General features: G+C 38.2%; 2 protein-coding genes across 5 annotated transcripts; one reads left to right on the top strand and one right to left on the bottom strand.

The window, feature by feature from the left end:
- The first annotated feature begins 648 nt into the window (after positions 1 to 648).
- LOC126588919 (DNA ligase 1-like) lies at positions 649 to 14,040 on the top strand. 4 transcript variants are annotated; one of them, XM_050254081.1, is made up of 19 exons: positions 649 to 1,447; positions 1,748 to 1,864; positions 2,439 to 2,540; positions 2,621 to 2,737; positions 2,966 to 3,196; positions 3,325 to 3,419; positions 3,877 to 3,964; positions 4,307 to 4,438; positions 4,659 to 4,771; positions 5,077 to 5,178; positions 5,266 to 5,327; positions 5,593 to 5,664; positions 5,768 to 5,841; positions 5,927 to 5,983; positions 12,498 to 12,575; positions 12,685 to 12,762; positions 12,841 to 12,941; positions 12,975 to 12,990; positions 13,658 to 14,040. In XM_050254081.1, the coding sequence occupies exons 1-17, from the start codon at positions 836 to 838 to the stop codon at positions 12,907 to 12,909; spliced, it is 2,199 nt and encodes a 732-aa protein (XP_050110038.1). In that variant the 5' UTR covers positions 649 to 835; the 3' UTR covers positions 12,910 to 12,941; positions 12,975 to 12,990; positions 13,658 to 14,040. The 4 variants fall into 4 exon arrangements, 3 of the variants coding, with proteins under 3 accessions (XP_050110038.1, XP_050110037.1, XP_050110036.1); XR_007611667.1 differs by having other exon boundaries at positions 12,841 to 12,990; XM_050254080.1 differs by having other exon boundaries at positions 12,975 to 14,040.
- Positions 14,041 to 16,563: 2,523 nt separating this feature from the next.
- Positions 16,564 to 18,232, bottom strand: LOC126591110 (uncharacterized). Its single transcript, XM_050256676.1, has 2 exons — positions 18,038 to 18,232; positions 16,564 to 17,689 (listed from the first exon to the last, which is right to left on the bottom strand). Exons 1-2 carry the CDS (start codon positions 18,098 to 18,100, stop codon positions 16,958 to 16,960), a joined length of 795 nt encoding a protein of 264 aa, XP_050112633.1. The 5' UTR covers positions 18,101 to 18,232; the 3' UTR covers positions 16,564 to 16,957.
- Between the last annotated feature and the right edge of the window lie 8,595 nt (positions 18,233 to 26,827).

The raw sequence follows: 26,827 nt of genomic DNA, 5'->3' as shown, positions 1-26,827 counted from the left end.
CTAATTTACCAATATCCATATTTAAAAAAAAATGGAAAAAACCGAACCGAACTGAAACCGAAACCGAAAAAAACCGAACTGAAAAAAACCGAAGAAAAATCGAACCGAACCGAACCGAACAGTAACTTCGGTTTGGTTTTCAGTTTCGGCCAAAAACCGAACCGAAATGAACCGAACCCACCCGTATAGAGCACGCCACAAAACCAAAACGAAAACGAAACTCGCAATTGTAGCAAATTCATCACACTTTATCACACTAAATTCAACATAACTCTATTGAATTACAAGACTAGACTTATATATAGTGTGAAAACTAGAGGTCGGCAAGCAAATAAAAAATCCGAAAAAAACAACCAAACTTATGAGATTGTCGATTTTTCGAGGTTGACAATTTGATGATCATTTTTTTTATTTTTTATAAATTGAGGGTTACACATTGTTTTAATATTTATTTCACCATATTTCATTTGAATCTTGATTGACAAGATCAATCATTATCCTTATAATATTCAACTAAAAACAGTTAAACTCCAAAGAAATCAATACTTTTAGAACTAGTATTATTTTCTAAATAATCGATTATGACGTTTGGACTGCCAATAACAATTACGAGAATAAATTAAATACATTCTTGTGTTCTTGATAGTTAGTTAGACGCCTCAACGAGATTTCCCGCCATTTATCTCTTGAGTCTCACCCCCTCACTTTCCCAAGTCCTAAATGTCTTTGTCTCCGCTCTCGCCGCCGTCTACACAAGCCCATCTCCCTCTTCCGCCCTAAACCATCTTCTCTTCCTCTCATTTCCCTCTCCCCCCAAAGCCCTAATCTTCGCGCCATGTCCTCCCACCCCTCCGCCTTCGACGTACTCATGTCCGGCGCCCGCGCCTCCGCCGCCAAGAAAAAGCTCCAGCCTTCTTCCCTCAAGAAGCGAAAAACCCTAGACTCCACTAATCCTATCGAAAAACCCCAATTGCTATCTGCGCACGAAAGTGCCGGCACAACCCAAGACCCAGAATCTCCGAGCTGTGGCAGCAGCGAGGTAGTTCCGGCAGGGAAGAAAGTGTGTGTGGCGGCGGGTGCCGAGGAGCGGACGGAGGAATTGAAAAGCCGAATGCCGCTATTGAAGAAGAAAGGCAGGGAATTTGACCCTAAATTGGTGGCGAATTGGGGCCAGGGCGAGAGGATTCCTTTTGTGTTTGTTTGTTTGGTTTTCGATTTGATTGACAAAGAGACAGGTCGGATTGTGATCACGGATATTGTTTGTAACATGTTGAGAACTGTAATGTACACCACGCCTGAGGATTTGGTGCCTATGATCTATCTTGCGGCCAATAGGATTGCGCCAGCGCATGAGGGTTTGGAGCTTGGAATTGGCGACGGTTCGATTATTAAGGCGCTTGCAGAGGCCTGTGGGAGGACTGAAGCGCATGTGAAGAAGCAATACAAGGTATTACCAATGTGGGTTTTGTGTTTCCATTTAATCTTGAATCGTCTATCGATTTTGTGTGATCAAGTGTGAGTTTTCATCATTACCCTAAAAAAAGTGTGTTTTTATCATTAATTGGGTTGTTGTTTATAATGTATGTGCAATCTAGTTCATGATATAGTGTGGGAAGGTTAAAGAACCGAAAAGTCATAAATCTTTGCCCGACATAGTTGATTTGTGTCATTACATCAAGGCGAGTTGTGTGGGATTTTTTGGTGTTGTTTAAAATTCTTTACTGATAAATGAGGTTCAAATTTATAGGAAAGGGGAGATCTGGGTCGTGTTGCAAATGGAAACCGTTCTTCTCAATCTACGATGCACAAGCCTGATGCATTAACAGTCACCAAGGTTTTCAGTACATTTCGTCAACTTGCTAAGGTGATCTATCTTCATATTTCCAAACCTAACCTCCGACACTTTAATACTTTGATATATTGATCTTGATGCCTCTTCTTGTCTTGCCATGAGCTGCTTTATGTAGGGGCCCGGAGTTGATAAGTACAATTTTTTTTCTCAATTGATTTTTTTTTGGCCTTTTCGAGTACTATTACCTTATATGGATTCTGTTGATAAGTTATCACATTTTCAAAACAATGTGTGAGTGTAAATTTGGTGGTGATCAAAGTCCACTGCCCTTGACACTGCCTTTATGTTTCTTCTCAAAAGAACTTTTTGTTTGGAAATTTTCTTTTTAGCTAGAACTAGAAACAAAAGGACGATTATTGTATATTATGAATTATGAAAGCTAAAAGGGGTTAAATTATGTTCCTTCTAGTTTGACCAAAATAATATTATACTGTACGGGATGCAGTTAGCTGGTGAACTTTTTTCTCTTTGGTAATTTTACCATTACTGGTGGATAAGATACGAAGCTTCTGCGGAGGGGTTAAATTTTTATATTATAGGATATTTTTCTTGTAATTAACTTACCCTTGCTTTTGAAATTTAACAGGAATCTGGGAAGGATAGTCAGGAGAGGAAAAAAAACCATATCAAGGCACTTCTTGTTGCTGCTACTGACCGTGAACCCTTATATCTGATCCGTTTGCTTCAGGTTGCAATTCGGTCACAGAGTAGTTTTCAGTTGTTGACTCCTTTTAGCCCACTGTAAGGTTTAAGTGCTTTGTCTTGTAGACAAAGTTGCGAATTGGATTGGCAGAGCAGACTCTTTTAGCTGCATTGGGACAAGCTGCAGTGTATACTGAAAAAAATTCTACACCACCTCCTCATATTCAGAGTCCTCTAGAAGAGGTGAGTTTAGGTTTGTTAGATCAAATGATGCAGTTCTAGAGAATCTTCATGCCATCAAAGTTTGTTAGATCAAATGATCCTTTGGTGTCTTGATTTTGGCTATAATACAAGTATGCTTGATTTTATGAAAATATAAGTATTTCCAATCAGCTACAAGCTGAACTGATCTTTTGTTGATGGTCTTTAGTTCTATCTTGTAATACGTTCTCTAAAATTTTGACTGGTCAGGCTGCAAAAATAGTTAAGCAAGTGTACTCTCTGCTTCCTGATTACGATAAAATCGTCCCTGCCCTTTTAAGTGGTGACGTGTGGAATCTTCCAGAGATATGCAACTTTACTTTGGGTGTCCCAGTTGGACCTATGCTAGCAAAACCAACTAAAGGGGTATCTGAGATTGTACAGAAGTTTCAGGATACAGAATACACATGTGAATACAAGTATGATGGAGAACGTGCCCAGGTGATACCATCTTGTTAATTCCAGCATGTAATGTTGTTTGCTTTGTGATATGTTGTGTGCCATCGTGTGCTTCCTTTTTCTTTTTTTTCCTTTTTTTCTGGTTACAATAACGTCCCCATTTCTTACAGATACATTTCATGGAAAATGGTTCGGTTGAGATATACAGTCGAAATGCTGAAAGAAACACTGGAAAGTACCCTGATGTTGTTGTTGCAGTGTCGAGGTACGCTTCTGTCTTGGTTGTATGATATTGCATATTGAACTTAGGTGTGAGAATACGTGGGGAGTTTGTTACTCTAGAATTAAATCCAAAAGTTTGTCTTCTCTCGTGATATAAACTGATTATTTTCAAATTTCTTTGGGAATCTGTCTTCTATGACTACGTCACTACTAATGTAACTAATGTCATATAAATTTAGGTAAATAATATTTCTGAAAAGTTAGACTTAATAAATTTAGGGTGATGTGGCATCTGTTACGTTACACAAATTGATGCTTGACTTAATGTCTGTGGTCTGGTGGTATGCGTTTTGAATTTTTCCGACCTGTATTTCACTAGTTTAGTTGTGAAAAGTTAGTTTTTTATCATGAAAGAGCTCTATGGTTGCAACTTCATGTTATCCAGAATGTTAATTGTGCTCCTAAATTTTTATCTACTAATGTTTTCTGTCAGCTTGCAGGTTAAAGAAGTCATCTGTAACATCATTTGTTTTGGATTGCGAAATTGTTGCTTACGACCGTGAAAAACAGAAAATTCTGCCCTTCCAGGTAATTTATTTCCTCACCGCAGTCCAGATTTTATTCTTGGTGCTCTTCATGATGGTTTCCTACCCACCTATAGGAGTTTGGCTCACTCCATATTTGTTTTTGTCCCAGAAATCTTCTCAAATGTAATTCAAAACATTTTGAGTAAAGCACTTACGGAAGAGCAGCAGTTACCCTCAAATTTTGACCCTTGTTCTACACCTCCTTCACATAATGATAAAGCATATATATGGCTATTTACTCCTGTTCTGGCTTCACTAATGATGATGCATAAATATCATAATGTTTTCTGAATGCTTTTTTATTTTTCTATCTAAAAGACTTAACGAGATATTATCGTTTCAGGTACTCAGCACTAGACCTCGTAAAAATGTGAGCGTGAGTGATATCAAGGTTGAAGTCTGCATATTTTCTTTTGATATGTTGTATCTTAATGGCCGACCACTTATTCAGGAACAACTGAAAGTTCGTAGAGAGGTATAACTTTTTCTTTCTTCTCAATTAAGTTTACAATTTACGGTTATTTCTGTTTTGGATGGAAGCAATTGGGCTTCTCTGGAAATTAATAACTAATATCCAAGTCCTGCATATCGAAATTTAGTAGAGTAAAACGAATTGATGTCAAAATTTACTATTTCTTTTACACCAGAAAGTAATAATATTTTCTTACACCCGAGTCTGTTGTTGCCTTGTGCAGTGTCTGTATGACTCTTTTGTGGAAGAAGCTGGATTTTTTCAGTTTGCCACAGCCTTAACATCAAATGATATAGATGAAATACAAAAGTTTCTTGATGCTGCTGTCAGTTCAAGGTATTCACTTTGTTCTTTTGACTTTTCAGGGGGAAAATGGATATTAAATTAAATAAAGTAATTCAAATTTCGTAAATGTGCTGACATTGGATTTGAATCACACTAGGGTTGCAAATTGTGCACAAATACATTTCATGAAGGTGGAAAATAGTACTACTAATTCATTTATGAATTTCTGTCTTAGTATTTACTTTAATTGTGGTTTGGCCTTTCACTTGCATTGCATCCCAATTTACCTTACCTGTATAAGTTTGTTCTCATTAAGCTATGCCCTTCTTACGTTATTCCTTCATCCTGGATTGCAGTTCCGAGGGTTTAATTATTAAAACATTGAACAAAGATGCTACCTACGAGCCTTCAAAGCGGTCACTTAACTGGCTGAAATTGAAGAAAGATTACATGGACAGGTGAGTGATACAATTAGCATTTTCCATTTTAGTAATCCTGATAAAGCTTTGTGAATTTTCTATTTATTCGTTTGCTATGCCGTTCAGTATTGGGGACTCACTAGACTTGGTACCTATTGCTGCTTTCCATGGCCGGGGAAAACGTACAGGTAACTGTAATGAAACAGCATTTTCAGTTGAATGAACAGGCACTTTCTGTTGAAATGTTTCTTTCTGGATTTAATAATTAAAAATTCTTCCATTTTTCTTCCACGTAAAGGCAACACCCTTTAAAAGTTTCCAGTCAATTTACATCTATTAGTTTTATCTTCAGTGTATCGGTGATCCAATATTCTTCTTCTTTAAACTATCATCATCTTATTCTTAAGTTGAAAGACAAGGTGGAGCTGATATCATGATCTTGGTCTTCCTTAGGTGTCTATGGTGCATTCCTCCTCGCTTGTTATGATAGCAATAATGAAGAGTTTCAAAGCATTTGTAAAGTAGGTCAGTGCAATTTGTTATGTACATGTTTGCAACCTTTTCAGTGATTTCCAAATCTGTTGTACCTATTACTGATCGGTCTGCTGTATATCTTGATGCTATACAGGCACCGGACTCACCGAAGCAATGCTTGAAGAACGCTCTGCCAGTCTCCTTACGAAAATGATACCCAAACCTAAGGTCTATGATTCCTTCTTTCAGTCTGATTTTTATGTATTTTGTTCTTTGGATTCTCTTGCTAATTTTGTGTTCTTGTCAATTCCAGCCATATTATAGGTATTCTGATTCATTGAATCCAGATGTATGGTTTGATCCCTCAGAGGTAATAATCATTGCCTTTTTGTTCTGTGCATATACCTTTGTGATAGAACTCCCTCGGCACTTCGATTGTGTTGCTGAGTTCATTTTGCACATTAAGGGCATGTTTGATATACAGGATTTTCTTGGCTTGGACTACTTTAGGAATATTTGCTTGGCTTGGATTTATTTTTCTCCCATATTTAGCTGTAAAAAAACATGTAATATTATAAAAGATTTCCCAGATCTGACACCAGTCCCAATTATCACTTAATGCTACACCTGTACACCTCCATCAGCTATAAGAGGTAGAAGAAACCAGTAGCGCTCTCGTCATTAGTGTTGACAAAGAGAGAAGTAGGGCTTATTTAGCCCACGTTTTCAACTTGGCCAGAATAGTGAGACTTAAAGATGCATGAGTCACCCCCAGTCTGGTTGTTGAAGCACATCCTGGACCGTATTTGATCCGACCAGTAGTTTGGATTCTTAAGCTGTACAGATAGATCTTTGAGCAAACCAATACAATAGACTAGATTGATCCTGTTTTTGATACAAGTAAAAGTTACTATCAAAATTCATGGAATGATGCTCTTTTCAAACTTACAAGAATTGCCTTTTTTTCTTTTAGCCTCAAAAGGATGTGGTGATTGAGTTTGTGGCATTTTCACCTTTACAGATACAACAACAACAACAACAAAGCCTTTTCCCACTAAGTGGGGTCGGCTATATGAATCCTAGAACGCCATTGCGCTCGGTTTTGTGTCATGTCCTCCGTTAGATCCAAGTACTCAAGTCTTTTCTTAGGGTCTCTTCCAAAGTTTTCCTAGGTCTTCTTCTACCCCTTCGGCCCTGAACCTCTGTCCCGTAGTCACATTTTCGAACCGGAGCGTCAGTAGGCCTTCTTTGCACATGTCCAAACCACCGGAACCGATTTTCTCTCATATTTCCTTCAATTTTGGCTACTCCTACTTTACCTCGGATATCCTCATTCCCAATCTTATCCTTTATCGTGTGCCCATACATCCCACGAAGCATCCTCATCTCCGCTACACCCATTTTGTGTACGTGTTGACGCTTCACCGCCCAACATTCTGTGCCATACAACATCGCTGGCCTTATTGCCGTCCTATAAAATTTTCTCTTGAGCTTCAGTGGCCTACGACGGTCACACAACACGCCGGATGCACTCTTACACTTCATCCATCCAGCTTGTATTCTATGGTTGAGATCTCCATCTAATTCTCCGTTCTCTTGCAAGATAGATCCTAGGTAGCGAAAACGGTCACTTTTTGTGATCTTTGCTAGATTGCTCCGGTCATTAGTATGGATAAGTATATAAATGGATATAATTAGGAAAGCAAACACAAGATGTACGTGGTTCACCCAGATTGGCTACGTCCATGGAATAGAGGAGTTCTCATTAATTGTGAAGGGTTTACACAAGTACATAGGTTCAAGTTCTCCTTTAGTGAGTACAAGTGAATGATTTAGTACAAATGACATTAGGAAATATTGTGGGAGAATGATCTCGTAACCATGAAACTTCTAAGTACCGGAGTGTGGTATCGTCTTGACTTGCCTTATCTATCTCATAGGTAGATGTGACATCTTCTCTGGAAGTACTCTTCCTCCATCCAGGGGTGGTATCTGTAACTGGTGGAGATGCACAAGGTAATGTATCAATTTCACTTGAAGCTTACTTGTAGTTTCAGGCTTGGTCAAGCGCGATACAAACCATGTAGTAGGAGTCCCCCAAGTCGCCGGGCTAGGGGATCTGCTGAAAGAGGTGACAGACAAGGTAAGCAATCAGAGCTCCAGCTGATTGTTCACATTCTCCCTATCTTGCAGGCAGCATGAAGGATAAAGAGAAGAAAAATGAGAAGAGATGATATGGGATACTTTTGCTTTTGAAGAAGTAACTTTCCACAGGCTTATTCTTGAACCGGGCTGCAGGGTTTTCTGGTTTCCTCCAGAGTATAAGGCCGACTGAAGAATTTGAGGGTCAAAACAAGTCCATCAAATCTAGAGTACGTTCGACCCTGCTGATATGGGATACTTTTGCTTTTGACAGAGTAGTGGATGTATCGGCACGTGTGCTGTTACGCTTGTCTCCACATGCTTCCTTGTATCCTTCTCACTTGCCCTATCTGTTCCTCAGGCAAATGCGGTATCTTCCCTGGAAGCATAAGATGTTGAAGATGAGTACTCGAGAGCGATGCCAGGTAAGTAATCAGGTAAGGGGTTCCAGGCAATCAGTTCCTGGCTGGAAACTTGATTCCAAGTGCTGACTGATTGCTCTCGTTCTCCTTGTCTTGCAGGTAAGAACAAGGCCAAAGGAAAAGACAGGGAAAAAGCATGATATGGGATACTCTTGCTTTTAACCCTGATGATATGAGATATTCTTGCTCTAGTATAGCTTGTTTACAGAGGTATTATCGGGGGGAAAGAAAGCTGAATATTTCGAAAGGCTTCGTTGGGAATGCCCTCTCAGATAAGAGAAAGGGTTGAGCATTTTTGCAGGTCTGCCTGTCCGTTAGGGATGGAGGTCGACATATATAGGAGTCTCCCTAACATCAAGTAATAATGCTATTCCTTTACCCTGCTTGGTCATAACACGGTAGTGGGAGCTGCCAGCTTCACATGTTTTAACTCTGTCAGAGCACTTTGAAAAAGTGGTCTGTGGTATCTGGAAAGCTGATGTTGCGTGTGAAGATTACAGACAAGCTTTATCCAAGGAGATCCAACTCTTGAAGTTGGGAAAGTGGTGCCTCTTCGGTTTTCGAACAAGCAATCCTGTCGGGGATCTGGCTCTCGAGATTCGGAGAACGATGCCTCTTCGATTTTTGAGAAAGCAATCCTGCTGGGGGTCTGGCTCTCGAGATTCGGAGAGCGGTGTCTCTTCGATTTTTGAGAAAGTAATCATGTTGGGAGTCTGGCTCTCGAGATTCGGAGGGCGGTGCCTCTTCGATTTTGGAGCAAGCAATCTTGTTTTTTTGTGTTTTCTCGAATGTGAGTAAAGGTTGGGCATGTTTGCTAGTCTACCTTGCCACGAAGCACAGAGGTTGACACACAAAGACTTTCCAATTATCCAGCAGTGGTACTGTTCCTTTACCCTCTCTTCGATTTTTGAGAAAGTAATCATGTTGGGAGTCTGGCTCTCGAGATTCGGAGGGCGTTGCCTCTTCGATTTTGGAGCAAGCAATCTTGTTGGGAGTGTTTTCTCGAATGTGAGTAAAGGTTGGGCATGTTTGCTAGTCTACCTTGCCACGAAGCACAAAGGTTGACACACAGGGACTTTCCAATTATCCAGCAGTGGTACTGTTCCTTTACCCTCTCTTCGATTTTTGAGAAAGTAATCATGTTGGGAGTCTGGCTCTCGAGATTCGGAGGGCGGTGCCTCTTCGATTTTGGAGCAAGCAATCCTGTTGGGAGTGTTTTCTTGAATGTGAGTAAAGGTTGGCATGTTTGCTAGTCTACCTTGCCACGAAGCACAGAGGTTCACACACCGGGACTTTCCAATTATCCAGCAGTGGTACTGTTCCTTTACCCTTATGGGTAATAATATGGTAGCCAGACCTTCAAAATTTATGTGTCTAAACTTTGTTAGTGTTGTTTCTTTGCAATTCTTTTACCCTTCTTGGTCAGAGCAATGTAGCGGGAGCTGCAAGCTTCACGTGTCTCAACTTTGTCAGAGAACTTTGGCAAAGTTATCTGTGGTACCCATGAGTTACTGTTGCGTATGGGAAGTGGGTGATTGAACAGTACGATTCATGTGCTTTCTACTTCGCCAGAAATCTTCGACAGAATACCCATAATTTCCGCAAAGCTGAGTGTGCGTGTGACAGGTGCTGACCAGGCTGGAAAAGTAGGTGCCTCTTCGATTTCTGAGATCGGCCTTCGTGGTCTCTTAGCAGCCCAGCTTTTGAGAAAGCAAGCCTCTTCGATTTCTGATATCGGCCTTCGTGGTCTTTGAGCAGCCCAGCTTTTGAGAAAACAAACGCCTCTTCGATTTCTGAGATCGACCCTCGTGGTCTCTGAGCAGCCCAGCTTTTGAGAAAGCAAACGCCTCTTCGATTTCTGAGCAGGCGCCTCTTCGATTTCTGAAGCTTCGTCGAGTGCAGATTTTTATAGGGGCTGACATTAAGTTCCAAAGCACACTTGAATATCCACCAGTAGAAGCTCCATTCTTGCACTTCTAAGATCTTGATTTGTCCGACCTCTTCTCTCTTCAACACCTTTGAAAATGTCTGGCCCCTCCGACCGTCGTTTTGACTTGAACCTTGTTGAAGAGGCAGCCCCGCCTTCTCCAGACAACATATGGCGCCCATCCTTCGTCTCCCCTACTGGTCCTCTTACCGTTGGGGATTCCGTGATGAAGAATGATATGACCGTTGCGGTAGTGGCCAGGAACCTTCTCACTCCCAAAGATAACAGACTACTTTCTAAACGGTCTGATGAGTTGGCTGTTAAGGATTCTCTGGCTCTCAGTGTTCAGTGTGCAGGTTCTATGTCTAATATGGCCCAACGCCTATTTGCTCGAACCCGCCAAGTTGAATCATTGGCGGCTGAAGTGATGAGTCTTAAACAGGAGATTAGAGAGCTCAAGCATGAGAATAAACAGTTGCACCGGCTCGCACATGACTATGCTACAAACATGAAGAGGAAGCTTGACCAGATGAAGGAATCTGATGGTCAGGTTTTACTTGATCATCAGAGATTTGTGGGTTTGTTTCAAAGGCATTTATTGCCTTCGTCTTCTGGGACTGTACCGCGTAATGAAGCTCCAAATGATCAACCTCTGATGCCTCCTCCTTCTAGGGTTTTGTCCAGTACTGAGGCTCCGAATGATCCCCCTCCGGTGCCTTCTCTTTCTGGGGCTCTACCGACTGCTGAGACTTCTCCTAAGCAACCTTTGTGAAGGCTCCCTCTTGTTTGTTTATTTTGACTCAAGTATATGTACATATTTGTAACTTATCGGGGATATCAATAAATAAGCTTTCCTTCATTTCAACGTATTGTGTTAAATACACCAAATCCTTCTTCGCTAAGTTCTTTGAATTTTCTTTTGTTGAAGCTTGTATGTTGAAGCTTTGTGAGTGGAGCATGTAGGTTGAGGTAGTGTTCCCTTAATTTCCCGAGTGAGGAAAACTTCTCAGTTGGAGACTTGGAAAATCCAAGTCACTGAGTGGGATCGGCTATATGAATCTTAGAACGCCATTGTGTTATGTCCTGTGTCATGTCCTCCGTTAGATCCAAGTACTCTAAGTCTTTTCTTAGGGTCTCTTCCAAAGTTTTCCTAGGTCTTCCTCTACCCCTTCGGCCCTGAACCTCTGTCCTACAGTCGCATCTTCTAATCGGAGCGTCAGTAGGCCTTCTTTGCACATGTCCAAACCACCGTAACCGATTTTCTCTCATCTTTCCTTCAATTTCGGCTACTCCTACTTTACCCCGGATATCCTCATTCCTAATCTTATCCTTTCTCGTGTGCCCACACATCCAACGAAGCATCCTCATCTCCGCTACACCCATTTTGTGTACGTGTTGATGCTTCACCGCCCAACATTCTGTGCCATACAGCATCGCCGGCCTTATTGCCGTCCTATAAAATTTTCCCTTGAGCTTCAGTGGCATACGGCGGTCACACAACACGCCGGATGCACTCTTCCACTTCATCCATCCAGCTTGTATTCTATGGTTGAGATCTCCATCTAATTCTCCGTTCTTTTGCAAGATAGATCCTAGGTAACGAAAACGGTCGCTCTTTGGTATTTCTTGATCTCCGATCCTCACCCCTAACTCATTTTGGCCTCCATTTGCACTGAACTTGCACTCCATATATTCTGTCTTTGATCGGCTTAGGCGAAGACCTTTAGATTCCAACACTTCTCTCCAAAGGTTAAGCTTTGCATTTACCCCTTCCTGAGTTTCATCTATCAACACTATATCGTCTGCGAAAAGCATACACCAAGGAATATCATCTTGAATATGTCCTGTTAACTCATCCATTACCAACGCAAAAAGGTAAGGACTTAAGGATGAGCCTTGATGTAATCCTACAGTTATGGGAAAGCTTTCGGTTTGTCCTTCATGAGTTCTTACTACAGTCTTTGCTCCTTCATACACATCCTGGACCGTATTTGATCCGACCAGTAGTTTGGATTCTTAAGCTGTACAGATAGATCTTTGAGCAAACCAATACAATAGACTAGATTGATCCTGTTTTTGATACAAGTAAAAGTTACTATCAAAATTCATGGAATGATGCTCTTTTCAAACTTACAAGAATTGCCTTTTTTTCTTTTAGCCTCAAAAGGATGTGGTGATTGAGTTTGTGGCATTTTCACCTTTACAGATGCATGCAGAAATTAATTATCCTTTTTCTTAATATTTAGGTAGAATATTCTTGTTATCTACTGAGAATCTAGGTATTTCAACCATAAAAAGAAAGAACATTTTGGCATTAATAATAAAAAAATTTGTGCCGCAATTTTAATAGGTATGCATTCCTGAACATCTAGGTTTTTTTTTTCTTTTCTCAGGTTTGGGAGGTGAAAGCTGCGGACCTGACTATTAGCCCCGTTCATCGTGCTGCAGTTGGCATAGTGGATGCTAATAAGGTTAACTGGATTTTATTTTCTTTTACTTGTCAATATTTGCTATTACTTTGTGAAATGTGAATTAGATGATGTGTTTTCTTCATCTAATTCTATGTGCACGTGAGATCAGGGTATCTCTCTCCGCTTTCCACGTCTAATTCGTGTTCGGGAAGATAAACCTCCAGAGCAAGCCACATCGTCTGAACAGGTGAAGAAAGTTAATTTGAAACACAAAATTGTACAATATTGATGTGTATCTGTTCTCACACACTTGTTCTAAGTTCAGGTAGCCGAGTTGTATAATGCTCAAGCCATCAACCATTCAAACAACCAAAATGACAACAGAGATGATTAGGGAACAAATCGTCATCATTTCACACATATCTGGAGATGTCTTCTGTGTAAAGAAAGCTGCAGTCATGTTGATACCGCCCATGTGAGTATCTCAATGTGAATTTTTAAAATTTAGGCCGATAGAGTTTAAGCGTTACATGATGGATTGCCATCCTTGGGTGCTTTCAACCAAAGTCTGGTGCCAATGGCTACATATAGAGGAGTCAAAACATTGAGAATTTTATATTGGGCTGCTGATCATATTGTGCACAAACATTGTCGCACGCCTTGGCAACTGTCCCTAGCATATTTCTTTCATAATAGCATAAACACAGCTGTCTTGTGTGCTTGTCTACATCCTTTTCAACACATTGCGCCTAAAAACACGATTCCGCCATGTTACTTGAGTACATGGCTGCATCAAATCTTCAAACCCCAAAAGAAGGGTAATGTAAGGTATAGAATGGTTTAGAAGTCCTAGTTCTAAGATGTAATGATAACAAGGGAGAAGAAGGGGATGTGACAGAGATGCTTCCAGTTTGAAGGGATGGAATTAGGATTAAGATTAGGGAGGTCTTGTCCTAATCCTTTGAACCATGAGCTGTTGGTCAAGAGGGTCACACTCAAACCAGTGAATATTCCATTCCTTCAGCCTCTGCCGTGTTGAACAAGCAATGATTTTAGTCAGCCACCGCTTCAGGATTTGGATTTTTTTTTCCTTTTGGTCCAAATATTCTAACTCGTTCTGGGTTTTTCACATTTGCCTCCAGAAACTTTTACCTGTTTCGAGTTATTAGTAGGGTTGGGCACGGTTCGGGCTGGCCGGTGAAAGTTTCAAGTCCCTTCAACTCCGGTACCAATCTCCGGTGAAGATTTCAAGTGCATTATCGATGTGGAAATGTTTGGTCCTTAAGTCTTCTCTGTTACTCGAAATGTTAGCTTTTTCGACTTTTGTTCCAAGTGTGGTTTATTGTCGACCGTTGATACACATTAGTTTTTATTTGTTAAATGTGTACAATTAAAAGAAAATTTGAAACAGTCGCATAATTATTGTTATGTATGTATTATTATTGGGTAAGGTATTGCTATCAATTGTACTTGGAACGTGGAAGTACTCTTGGATTATGACATCATTGGTGTAGATTTGAAAAGCCTATGGCATTACGTTTTCAAATTTGGATGATGACTCGAACGACGGGCAATAAAATTGCAATCACTGTGGCTTCCAAGGAACTTTCTTCTTGTAGTTGTAAACCACTACTACATTACTATATAATTTAATCCCATGTTTTATATAGTTTTAAACTGTATAATAATAAAAGTATAATGTGCAAATTTGAACTTATTAGCACTTAATTTACGTGTTATAAGTCGAAACACAAATCACATAAAGTATTATTCTATGTTTTTAATAAGAGTACACGATATAGTTGATATGTCTAACTTTTAAGATATATTAATAAAAAACAAATCCACAAGCTATACTTTGAGTAGAATAGTAACACCACATGGTTGTCTTCTAAGTACGCTTAAAAAAATACTCATGGGCTTGATCTAGTTAAGTTTGCTAAATCAGTATACTCTCCTTCTATTCTAAAGTTCACAAATCTCATTCTCACAATTTAGGTTGAATTAAAATGTCTCAAATATTTACATCAGGAATAAGTTTTTAAAGTATTGAGAATGTGCTCTATTGATGCACAAAATTAGCGAGGATTTTAGTACAACAGAAAGTGTTAAGTTTGTGACCTTCGCTAGATTGCTCCGGTCACTAGTGTGGATAAGTAAGTAAACGGATAGAGACAAGGAAGCAAACACAAGATGTACGTGGTTCACCCAGATTGGCTACGTCCACAGAGTAGAGGAGTTCTCATTAATTGTGAAGGGTTTACACTAGTACATAAGTTCAAGCTCTCCTTTAGTGAGTACTAGTGAATGATTTAGTACAAATGACATTAGGAAATATTGTAAGAGAATGATCTCTATTTATAGAAGAGAGTTTCTAGTTTCATTCGGACATTGACACGTGTCGTGTTGTGATTGGCTTCTGATGTTGACACGTGTTGCGCTATGATTGGCTTCTGATGTCGACACGTGTCGCGTTGTGATTGGCCTCCTGGTTGGAAGGAAACTCTTCTGGGTCCTTGACGGTATAACATTGACTGGTGCTCAGTAGTTTCGAGATTGGTCAAATATGGTACAAACATGCTCCATGAGCATTACAAAAGATATGTGAGTAATTTGTCAATTCCTACTTAAAAAAGCTAGTTGCAAATCCCTCTCGCATGCCCTTGTAATGCTCATACATAGTGTTCTTAACCTCCTCAGCCTAACATTTTGTAATCCATTCAATTATAACTGGACCTAAGAAGTGAAAATCTCTCGCCCAAACACAACCTAATTGAAATGTAATCATTTTAACAACAAACCATACTTTACAAGAGAATAGTATGGGCCGGGGAATTGCTATATTAGAGAGCTTTGGTTTGGAAGGTCACATGCGACATGTCTCCATGTGCAAGTCGAGTTGTTTTCTAATTGAAAACCTAATGTCTTGTCACCTGACTCACTTGTGGCTTAAGTCAGATAAATACAAGGACTGCAGCTGTTTGAGCTGCATACAACCAAAATTGGTCCATAACTTCTATCTACCAAAACTTACTAATATTACCTAAATAGCATTTGATGGTGCCACAACTGATGGAAAATATTGTACTTGGCTCTCAATTTTCACTTGGAATATTAAACTGGGCTTCTACCTTCATTTAGCGGAACGACTTTAGCTGCAACAAGATGTATTAGAACACAACTTGGCTACTGTAAATTCAGCAGCCGGTCCTGCTTACAACCAATCCGGGATGGACAAGTGTTCAAGTTTTGATTTTTTGATTTTTTAATAAAAAATTTAGACACGTGTCCATCCCGGATTGGTTGTAAGTAGGATTGGCTGCTAAATTCTTCAACAGCCAAGTTCTTTCCTTATCAATATACATATGCTTCTTTCTCTCCATCTCTCTCTTGTTACAAGTCACAACACGTAAGAAGAGAGATAAGAAAAAAAATTGTATACACCTCGTTGCAACTGAGTTTCTCTCGTAAGTTTTGGGAGAACTTAACTTGTGCCCTGATTGCTCATTACCAATGAATTAGCAACTGCAAAGTCAACTGAGTGTGTTTTAGTAATGAAATTCTATTGGCAAGTAGGATTAACCTGCAATCATTTGCTCCACTTTTGAGAGATAAAGGCTTAAGCTAAATTAAGTATAACCAAGTAAGTGGGTGCAGATTAGAAGAAAAAAAATGCTTTAGTTAATTTAGAATTAAAAATTAAACTAGAAAGGAGGGAAAACAAATATTGATGTTGAGAGAATTCAACATGGGGATTGGACTTGAACAATCATGCTTCCCCCCAAATATATATATATATATATATATATGTTGTATATATATATAATCATACATCACACCAGTAGCAGATCCTGATTCTGATTTTTGGGTTCCACTCAAACCGACAAGCAGGGCTCTAAACCTTTCTGGTTGTTGGCCACACCACCCATCTTCTCCAAAAATACAACAACTCCACACCTACAATCTTAGTGTTTGATTTGCTCGTCTCACTCTACAGAAATCCCGGGGCAGAGCTTCCGAAACACGTTATCCGTCCGACCAAGACACAAACACAATCAACTTAATTTACTGAACTAGAATCAGTGTCACATTTTCCATCCCACAACAATTTGGATAAAATTCCGAGTCCCCTTTCACATTATGGACCAAAATAGAATGTGAATAACTAAAAAGAAAATAGGCAAATTTAAACCCCCAATAAACAAACAAAGCTCTCTGAATTTTTTACTGCCTTCTTCTCTCACTGAGTTAACCTGGAAACAAACCTCTCTCTCTGTACAAATGCTAGATGGATCAGTCACAAAAACCCAATTGAAATTTTGGAAATTCATGGTTTTGTTTTCATCCTCACTAACCTTTTAGTTGTATTAATTTTTTAAAATATCAAACTGTAAAAATAAGGGATAGATTAATACTAATAATCTGAAGCAGCAGCTGCAGAGTCAGCGGAGGGCAACCCTTTGGAACTTGGTCTCTGGAGGAGAGGCAGAGCCATCACAGAGGACTCTCTTTCTGTTGACTATGCCGCAGTTAACGTTGGAGGAGTCTTGGTGCTGGAGCTGGGTGTGCAATGGTGGTTGAGGTGGTGGTGAAGGAATGGTCACAGGGGGGATCTCAAACGACTCCAGCGGCGGCGGCGGGTGTCTCCACTGCGGCAGAGGGCCTGCCAGAAGTAGGGTTTGAAGCAATGGACCGGCTTTCATCACAGCCTGCAAAAGCTTTCCCTTTTCAGGCAGCGGCTTCTCAGGCAGCAGCTCCACTGATGGGTGTGGCAAAGATGGTCGTGGTGGCAGCTGCTGGGTTTGCTGAATTGGGTCAATAACTGGGGAAGAAACAATGCTTTCTTCACAATCTGAGGAGGAGAAGCCATTGTTGGAGTCGATTCCTCTTCTGGGTTCGTCTTCAATGCTTGAAATTCCAGAGAGAGGAGCTGTTTGCTGATTCTGCTGGGTTTGCTGGTGTTGCTGCTGCTGGGTTTGTTGGAGGAGTTTTTCAAGGAGGAGTCTTTGGCACTTGCCTTGGGCTTCATCTCTTTCTCTGATGGCTTTTTGGAGCAGATCTTTGAGATGGGATATCTGATCATCTCTTTTTCTTAGCTCCTCTTGAACTGCTGCTCTTGTTTGCTCAAGCTCCACGGTTGTGTACAAAAGGGACTGTCTCAACTCTTCCATGCTCTGTGTGATTATAAAAATTTGTAAATTTTTAGCAAAAATTTCAGAATAGTAATAAAATTTGAGGTTTTGGGTCTCAAATTGTTAGAAATAGAAACCCCATTATGCAAATTTAAGCACGAGCCCTCGGGTTAGCAGGACACTCCGCCCGAGGGCTCGGGACGTGCTTAAATTTGCATAATGAGAAGCTCACCAAAACCCAAGTAAAGATGTAAAATTGAAAGTTGGGAATGAAATTGTGGAGAAACCCCATTGTGCAAATTCAAGGAGCAAATTAGACTATAAGTTCAGAAAGCTCCAAAGAAGCTGAAAATTTACAAAAATTGTGTTTGTTTTTTGTTGTTTTGGTACCTTTCCTTGGCAGTAGTAAGCCCAACTGCTAAGAAGAGGGCTGCTGCTGTGGTGGTTGTTCATGCTGGTATGAAGAAATGGAACCAAAGGTGAAGTGTATGTGGGAGAGGGAGAGAGGGAGAGAGAGAGAGATAGAGATAGAGGAGAGGTGGGGGTTTTGGGTGGTGGTTCTAGGTCTTATAACAAGGAGCTCAAGTCACTGTTTTCTTCTGTTGGTTTTTTTTTTTGGTGAACTGTTTTCTTCTGTTGTTTGTTCCTTTTCTTCCTCACTGGAGGAGGTTGGACAAAAGGCAAAAGGCCAAAAAGGCCACCCAACCCAAAGGCCAATTCCTCTCTCTCTCTCTCTCTCTCTCTCTCTCTCTCTCTCTCTCTCTGTGTCTGGGACAGTCACTAGTCAGTCAGTCAGTCAGTCAGTCCTAATGCCCAATATGGCTATGTGGATGGGTGCGTGGAGGGTCACTGTTGAGCAAACCAGCGCGGGGAATCGTAAATCAGCGATGAAAGCGGGAGTAAGAAACCAGTCTTACCATGTTTTTACTTTTTCCACCAACTTGTACAAAATGGGAAAGAAATTCTGCAGAAAATGTTTCATCCAAATTTCTGAAAAAGCCTTTACTATGTTAAAGGTAATTATAATTGAAAAAAAGCACAAAACTTGATAAGACACCTTAGTTTATAAATTATGGGTATGCTTTTCCATTATATTTGGTAAATGGCTTTTGTGTGACAAGTGAATAGTGTTTAAACACCAGAATTTGAAGCAAACAGTGACCATATTTTATTGGGAACTTTAACAAAAAAAACTTACGGTACTGTTCATTTTAACGAAAAATCATATTTTTACACTAAAAAATCAATCATGATACTATTCATTTTACCCTTTATTTTATCTTTATCGTTAAAATTCAAAGTTTTAAAGTCATTTTTATTAGTTTTCCTTATTTTATTTTATTTTATTTATATTTTTATTCACTTTCACATATTAGCAAACTTTTCAAAATCGACGGAATCTGTACTAAAAAAAGGGAATTGGTTTGTCCTTCGAATTGTGACAATGTAACCTAGGAGAAGAAATTACATAGAAAAAGTAGTTGGCAGTATGACGTCACTAATAACTAATATAATGTTATGAGTAAACTCTCTTAACATGGTCTTGTATGAGTGGCCCGAGGTACAATGGTGATTGTAAATCAATTTTATGAAAGTTTCTCTCACGAGGCAACAATGCATCCAGGTTTTCAGTTTGGTTTAACTCCCCCAAAGGATTAGTCAAATGCCTAGACAACTTCATTTTACTGCTCCATGTAAGTTGTGGATAGTCTGGTCGTTAGGGCATTCCTCTTTAATCAACTGAGTCCGGATTCAAACCTTCGAGTGACAATTTTTTTATGAGACAAATATAATTTTCACATATGCCATCAAGACAAATTGATCACATATCCATTGTAGAAGACAAGTTTTAAGTGTACCATGAACACGTGTCATGTGATGTACGATTTTATGTGTAATAATATAGGTGGATGAGAGTATATTAATAAAAAGATTATGGTTCATAGAACCTCAAGTGACGGGTTCCGTTCTTAGTGCCCCTGTTGCATTCAGGGAGGGAGAGTCCTATGGGGCTCGGAGCCTGCTTCTAGAAGCAATGTTGGTGATTTGGCCGTCACGCAAAGGACCTCTGTTTGGATCAATGATGTACGATTTTCTTGCGGGTTGTTACCTGCTCCAGGAGTGGTAGAGGTGTCAGGCAGTGGGTTTCCTGTCATTGGGACAACAGATGCATAAAAAAGTGGATTGTTTTCCGTTACAGGGTTAACATTGGCGTTCAAAAAAATTTTCAGCAGTCATGTTTGTTGTAGAGTGATCTGGTTAAGAGATATATGAGTTCACTTTCAATGAAAGCACCAATTATTGGAACCAAACTTGCACATCGCCGCAGATGATGAAGGCACGAATTTGAGTAAATTGCAAAACAAAGAATAACTGTGAACAAGCTTAAGATGCGAGATGGGTGTGCCGGCCAAAGACTCTCCGACGATCAAGTTAGTAAATAAGTTTTAAGACTCAAGTAATGGGCAAGAGAGTTAGAACACAAAGATTGCATTACCAAAGATAAACCTTAGATGGATGTATTTATACGTTGGAAGAGTGACATTTTTAGGATAGAATCATCGTTCTAAGTCAAGAGAATCCTAGAGGATATCTAGAAGTAGATATTGCACCCTCTTAGGAGTTGTGATTACTTGCGGTGCATACCAATTTCTAAATTGTAGGAACTTCAAGACATATGAATGATCTGATTGATTCCACATCTGGATCAGATCTCATATTTTGTGGAACAAGCGTGGTCATACCAGCAGAACTGCTCGAACTTCGCCTATTGCCCCCAAACAAGGTGATGGTGGCACCGCTACTTCGTCTGATCTAGCTCTGCTCGGAGCTATTGAGTCTATGATCAAACTTTTAAGGTAACTGTATTTCAATCAGCCTTACTTCTGCCTTGGAAAATCATGGTCCCATCACCAACTAACTTTTAGCCTAGTAGTATTTATCTCTCCTTAAAGAGGTTACAAGTCCAACTTACATAAATGATAAGATGACATAATTGTTTGATGAGTTCCATACTTAGTTGTGACTAGTATCATTGTGATTGTGTTAAGCTCAAAAGAAACTGAATGAAACAAGTCTTTATAGTCCCAAACTTTTTAGTAGTGAACTTTCTTGTGACATAGTAGGTGAATTGTAAATATCTACTAGTTTGTCAAAAATAAATATTGGGATAACTATATCTTATACCAATTCCCAAACGTTCCTTAAACCTTTTGTAATGGTACGAGAACTCCTTATTCTTTAAAACCATGTCCCTTGTTATGCCACTATTACAAAATGGTCTTATAGTGTCAGTGGATGGTGTCGGTTTAATCTAATATAGTGGCAGACAAGACAGTTGTGACACTAACTGAACATGACATCGGATCTACTGTCTCTTATAAACGTCATAAAATACTAGTGTCGCTTTTAAACCAACATAAACATACATTTTAATATTTTTAAATACTGATGTCGCTTTTAAGTGACATAAAGTATAAGTGTAGGGGCAAACGACTGGAAGAGCTTTTTCAGTTCAGTGTTGGAGTCGGTTTTAACCGACGCAAAAGTTTCCTTATTTCGACGCCACATCCAAGTGCACTGACATGTCAGGCTCACGTCGGTTTGAACCGACACAAACTTGTCCTATTTCGAGGTCGCCTGCTACGACTGTCAGGGACACGTCAGTTTTAACCGGCGCAAACTTGTCCTTATTTCAACGCCACACAAACTTGTCCTTATTGTTTTTAAACATTTTAAAGCCTGAGTCAGTTATGAGTGACATAGATTTTAGTTTTTTTAAATATTTTAAAACCCGGTGTCCGTTGTAAGCGATAGAATAATGGTCTTTATATACTTTCCCCCATGTTTTCTTCTTCCTCTCTTGCATTTTTCTTATTCGTTCTTCCAATTTCAAACCCTCCCCGTGTTTTCTCTCTTGCATCTTTCTTATTTGTTCTTCCTACTTCATTTGTTCCTTCTTCACAACAATAAGTTTTTCTTGCTTCTAATATTTTTATTTAGCTTGTATGACAATATGTAGCAAACGATGACAAAGACAAAGTAATACTCTCGTTATAATTCGATATGTATTACTTTACGTCGAATTATATTTATTTGAACCATTTTAGTTGATAGTCTCAGAACATCATATGTTGAGACTCTTATTTTAAAATGGAACATTTAATTTGGTTAAAACTTTCTTCTTCTGTTTTTGCACGAGGACTGTCTAAACTGTACTTTCAATTTTTTTCCTCTTCTTCAATCAATTACATTTGAATATGCCTTCCATTGAAATTTCCTTTTGCTATGAGTATTCGACAAATTAAGGTATGACTATGGGTAAAAGTAGGGGTGGACAGAATTTGGTTTGGTCCGATTTACCTCTCAAACTAGAATTGGAACAGAGAAAAGCTACAATTCGGTCCGATTCAGTTCTTATCAATATTAGTTACAAAAACCAAATCGAATTTGATTCGAACAATTCAGATGTTCGGTTCACAACCGGTTCTAGGCCTTAGCTCATTTCATTTATTGTTTGATTGGTCTTTTGGGTTTTATGAAATGATAATGCTATGGAGATTAAATTTATAGACAAAAATATATAAATTAAATGACATGTAAGTTGATAATTGGATTACTGTTTAAACGTTGATAAGTATTCTCATTCATTTTGGTGACACATAATTTAATTTGTAAATTTTGTCTACAATTTCACTTCCTGGAATTACCCTTTGTGAAAAGCCAAAACAGAAGCCGCATATCTAAGGAGGGAAGTGTGACAATCTAACAAGGAAGAGGAGGGAAGCGGATGCACTGCTTCATCTTCTTTTCTTGTCATCACCTTTTTGGTGCCTAAATCGCAGTGGGAGAGGAAGAAGCAGAAAATCGAGAGACCGTGAAGATCGATAAGGTGGAAATTTTGGTAGCAAGTGAGGAGATTTTGAGATATCGATGAGTAAGGATGGAGCAAAGGCCATGAAGATCGAGAGAGATCGAGAGAGATCGAGAGAGAGAGAGTGTGTGACGGCTGGGAGATGAATGAGAGGTTATCATGACTTAGGATTTGAAATTTTGACTAGATTTTCTGCAAGGTTGGCAATGTTAAGTTATTTGGGCTTAAGTTTGAGAGCTTTAGGTATGAACTTTTATATTCAGGTTGAACAGACAGATAAAAACAAAGGCCAAATGTGGATTATATTTAAAATAAAAAAGTTAATTAATAATACAATTCAGTTTGATCCAAACCGGTTATGTAGAGATAAAAATCAAAACCGAAATTGATATGACCGGTTGGTTCAGTTCCAACCCGAGCTGAACCAGTTCTACGATTTCACGTTTTTATGCCCGCCGTCGGTACGAGCACTAAGAAAATTATGGTTTCAACTTTTAATTGCGATGCTCCGAATGCTTACCACGTGGAAGCATTTGATTTGGCATGAGGCCACAAAAGTCTTCCTTTTATTATGATTAGGGTAAATATTACAAAGCATGTATATATAGGTTTTGTCTGAACGGTATAAGCATAAGAATCTAGAAACTGACTAGTCTTCATTAAAAATTTGGTTCTGTTAATTAGTATTTTAATAAGAATAAGTCGCATTAAAGTAAATTTTAAAGCTAATATTAGGTAGGATTCTTTAACTTCTACTTGGAAATTCGAGAGAATTTTTGATTTCATGGTTTAAACAATTTACTTGCGGTCGTCTCATGCGACATATGTTTTCTTCTGTCCTTGGAATGCTGTCGAATTCTTTTCTTTTAGAGAACAATGCTGTTACTCTCCAACTTGATAGCTTGCACACTTTTGTCAATATAGAATGAGTTTATCTTTAGAAGCTGTTGTTGATAATTTGAAATGTTTTCATACGCTTCATTGTAGCTACTATTTGTATTTTAGATATTCATCATTTTATGTATATATTGTCAAACTGTATTGTTCTAAAGAAAATAATGGATTGAAAGATGCGCTTTATTGCATTGGTGAAAAACAATCATACATATGTATCATGTGCGAGTTTGATCCTCATCAATCTCTCTCTCCTTAACAAATAACAATTTAATCTATTAAAGTGATTGTTTGTCAAAAAAAAAAATCCGGATCCTCGTCGGATCCTTTTTGTGAGGCTTTCTGAAATTCGTAAATCGTATCCCTTTATCATACATCCTGTAGTCAGAAATTATTTAAAATATTTTTATTTAAAATTAAACACAAAACGTACCTGACAAAAACTGACCATATAATGTACGATGAACGGACACGATTCACAGATCTTCACCAAAAGGATTCAAAGAGGATTCTGTTGAAAAAAAAAAAAAAAAACTATGACTTGACATTATATATTTAGTAAGGGTTTTTATCACTAATGGTCTCTGAAATTGACTTACCCCATCAAAATGGTCCCTGAAATTGAAAATCAATCAAAGTAGTCCCTGAAAATGGGTGTTGCAAATCAATCTAGTCCTTCCATTACAATTTCGTCAAATATTCTGTTAAGTGATGACATGACACATAACTGGACCCTACAAGTCTAATTCAATATGCCACGTGGATTAAAAATATTTAAATTAAAATACAATTTTTATTTTTTGTATAATTAAAAACTTAAAAAAAAAAAGAAAAAGAAAAGAAGACTAACACATCTTTTTCTCCTCCCAACTGAACACAACCACACCTGCATTACATCCAAAATGTACCTGACAAAAACTGATAGTACAATGTACGATGAACGGACACAAAACATACCTGACAAAAAATGACCGTACAATGTACGATGAACGGACACGATTCACGGATCTTTACCAAAATGATCCAAAGAGGATTCTGTTGGAAAAAAAAAATGACTTGACATTATATATTTAGTAATGTCTGAACTGTCTTGTTTTGCCTTTCTTCTTATTTTTGAAAATTCCAAGGGGGAAAATAATCACATTAGTTAACGATTGTTCAAAGGAAGTTTGGCTAGTGTTGCACCGTAGCTAGCCATATCTAGGTGGAGAATAATTGAAGCAGCATGCATGACTAATAAAATAAAATAAAAAAGGAAAGAAGAAGACGTAGCATGTCTTATTTGACAAAACCTTATGTGATGTCTAGGAATCCAGCATGTGATATATATAAACATCTTGTGGCTCTCGTGTTTGACTTCGAAGGTTTTCCAAGCAACCAAAGCATGTGCATTTCTTCTAAGCATAGTGAACCCTAAAGCCTGAACATACATATATGCTTGGATATTGAGAATTTTAATAAAAAAACTTCTGGTACTGTTCATTTTAAGGAAAATCATATTTTTATACTAAAAAGTCAATTCTAATACTACTTTACCTTTTATTTTGTCATTATCGTTATAACTCAAAATTTTCAAACAATTTTCATTAGTTTTATTTTGAATATTTTTTCTCAAATATGCTCCTAACTTATGACACTGTCTCTTATTGGTTTACACAGAGAGATATAATGATATATAGTCAAGTGAGCTGCTTTCATTCGTTGGTCAGAAAAAAAAAAAAGAGCTGGTAACCAAACTTTCCCACCAATATTTTGGCATTTGTCCAAAGAAAGGTAACGGACCCCCTCTGTGCAGGATTATAAAGTCCTCCTTGGAAGAAAGGAGAGGGCCTTCCATTTGACTAATTCTAGACTTATTTGCTTGAAACTATTATTTTATGCAATATACTTTAACCTGCTCACAATATTCTGTGTATCAAAAACATTATCACGTAATATTATTATTTCATGTATCATAATATAGATTTGTTAAACTTATAAGTTAATAAAACATATGTGCGTGTCTACAATTTAAGTGAGATTAACACAATATCACAACAATCTTGATATACCAAAAAAATTAGTGATCTAACAATACTCTCTCTTTTTGCATACGTATCCTGTTCAGTATGGGATACGTGTACGGCCTGTAGGTCTGAAGTCACTATCATCGATTATAATATGTTAATTGTGTTTTGTGGGTTATTAGATTCGATTAGTTCATATCAGTTGGTTGGGGAAATATTAGTTTTAAAATTTCGATAAAGAGGAGGGAAAAACATCCATGGTAACAACCCGAAATTTCAAAAAAGAATATAAGATGGGGCGCCGAACCTTTATGTCACATCTGTGGTGCGATTATCCTTGGCATGTTTCAGCTGCATATATATATGTCCGATACCCTAGGAAGCTGCAAACTTAAGCATCAGACCAACTAAATGAAAAGACCACGGACACCTCCAACTTTTCCACTCTGTTGCAGTTCGAAGAAAGGGAAGGGCAGTAGGGTTGAAAGGTTTAGATAAATATATATATATATATATATAGGGATAGAGTCGATGGACGTATATTTTTATATTTTTTTAAACATTTAGATTACAAAGCATCCAAAGGTCCATATTCATTCATTAAATGACATGGATGCTTAAGTAGATTTTAACTAATAATAAACATAAAAATAAAATTCAAAAAGCATAAAATATGGAAGGTGATTAAAAATAAAATTAAAAAGGAAGAAACCCTAGTTTTAACTTTTAAGCATGCAAACAAGAAAGGAGATAGAACTTTATTGATTTGAAGTACTGTAACGGTGTAACCTCCATGTCCCTCTTTTCTGATGAGGTCTGCAACTTTCATAGGATTGATATGAAATTTTAATACATTCTACAACAAATCAAGCTATTAGTCTTTTGAATTTTCATTACGTAATCAAAACGTACAAAGCCCTAAACCGTATATTATTGTTCATATATGTAGGGTGATTAAATTAGGTTTTGCAAAATCTTCTTAGTTTTGCCAATTTAGGTCATTGATGATTTTTCTACTATTTTTAGTTTTTCGAATCAAACAAACAACTTGATTTCATTCGTCTGCGCTTTCATTTTTTTTTATTGTAGCAGTTTTATTTCCGCTAAGTATTAATCCTATCACTGATATCACTTTTTTTTTAAATCGTTACTTTTTTGTTATTTATTGGGGTTCATTTTTTATAAAATAAAAGAGGAGATTTCATCCAAAGCATTGCAGGGAGGGAGATGGAGGTTACAGTATTTTCATGTTTTTGTTTTTTTTATTTTTTTTATTTTTTACGCTATGTTCAAAGTTTGATTGTTGGTTTTTTCAATTTTATCCTATTAGATATTAATTTTTATTTAGATTAGTGTTTTCTTTATTAGTTATAATCCCACATCATCATCCAAGTCATTTAATGTTTA

Source organism: Malus sylvestris, chromosome 11, assembly GCF_916048215.2.
Source record: "Malus sylvestris chromosome 11, drMalSylv7.2, whole genome shotgun sequence".
Classification (NCBI taxonomy): domain Eukaryota; kingdom Viridiplantae; phylum Streptophyta; class Magnoliopsida; order Rosales; family Rosaceae; genus Malus; species Malus sylvestris.
Note: the sequence above shows the minus strand (reverse complement) of the source record. Positions and strands in the feature narration are given on the sequence as shown.

Bases quoted from the DNA above. Each gene is read 5' to 3' on its own strand.
- LOC126591110 (XM_050256676.1), bottom strand. From the start codon at position 18,100: ATGAACAACCACCACAGCAGCAGCCCTCTTCTTAGCAGTTGGGCTTAC. The intron at 17,690-18,037 runs GTACCAAAACAA...ATAATCACACAG, and splicing joins CTTACTACTGCCAAGGAAAG to AGCATGGAAGAGTTGAGACA.
- LOC126588919 (XM_050254081.1), top strand. From the start codon at position 836: ATGTCCTCCCACCCCTCCGCCTTCGACGTACTCATGTCCGGCGCCCGC. The intron at 1,865-2,438 runs GTGATCTATCTT...GAAATTTAACAG, and splicing joins CATTTCGTCAACTTGCTAAG to GAATCTGGGAAGGATAGTCA. The intron at 4,439-4,658 runs GTATAACTTTTT...TGCCTTGTGCAG, and splicing joins AACTGAAAGTTCGTAGAGAG to TGTCTGTATGACTCTTTTGT.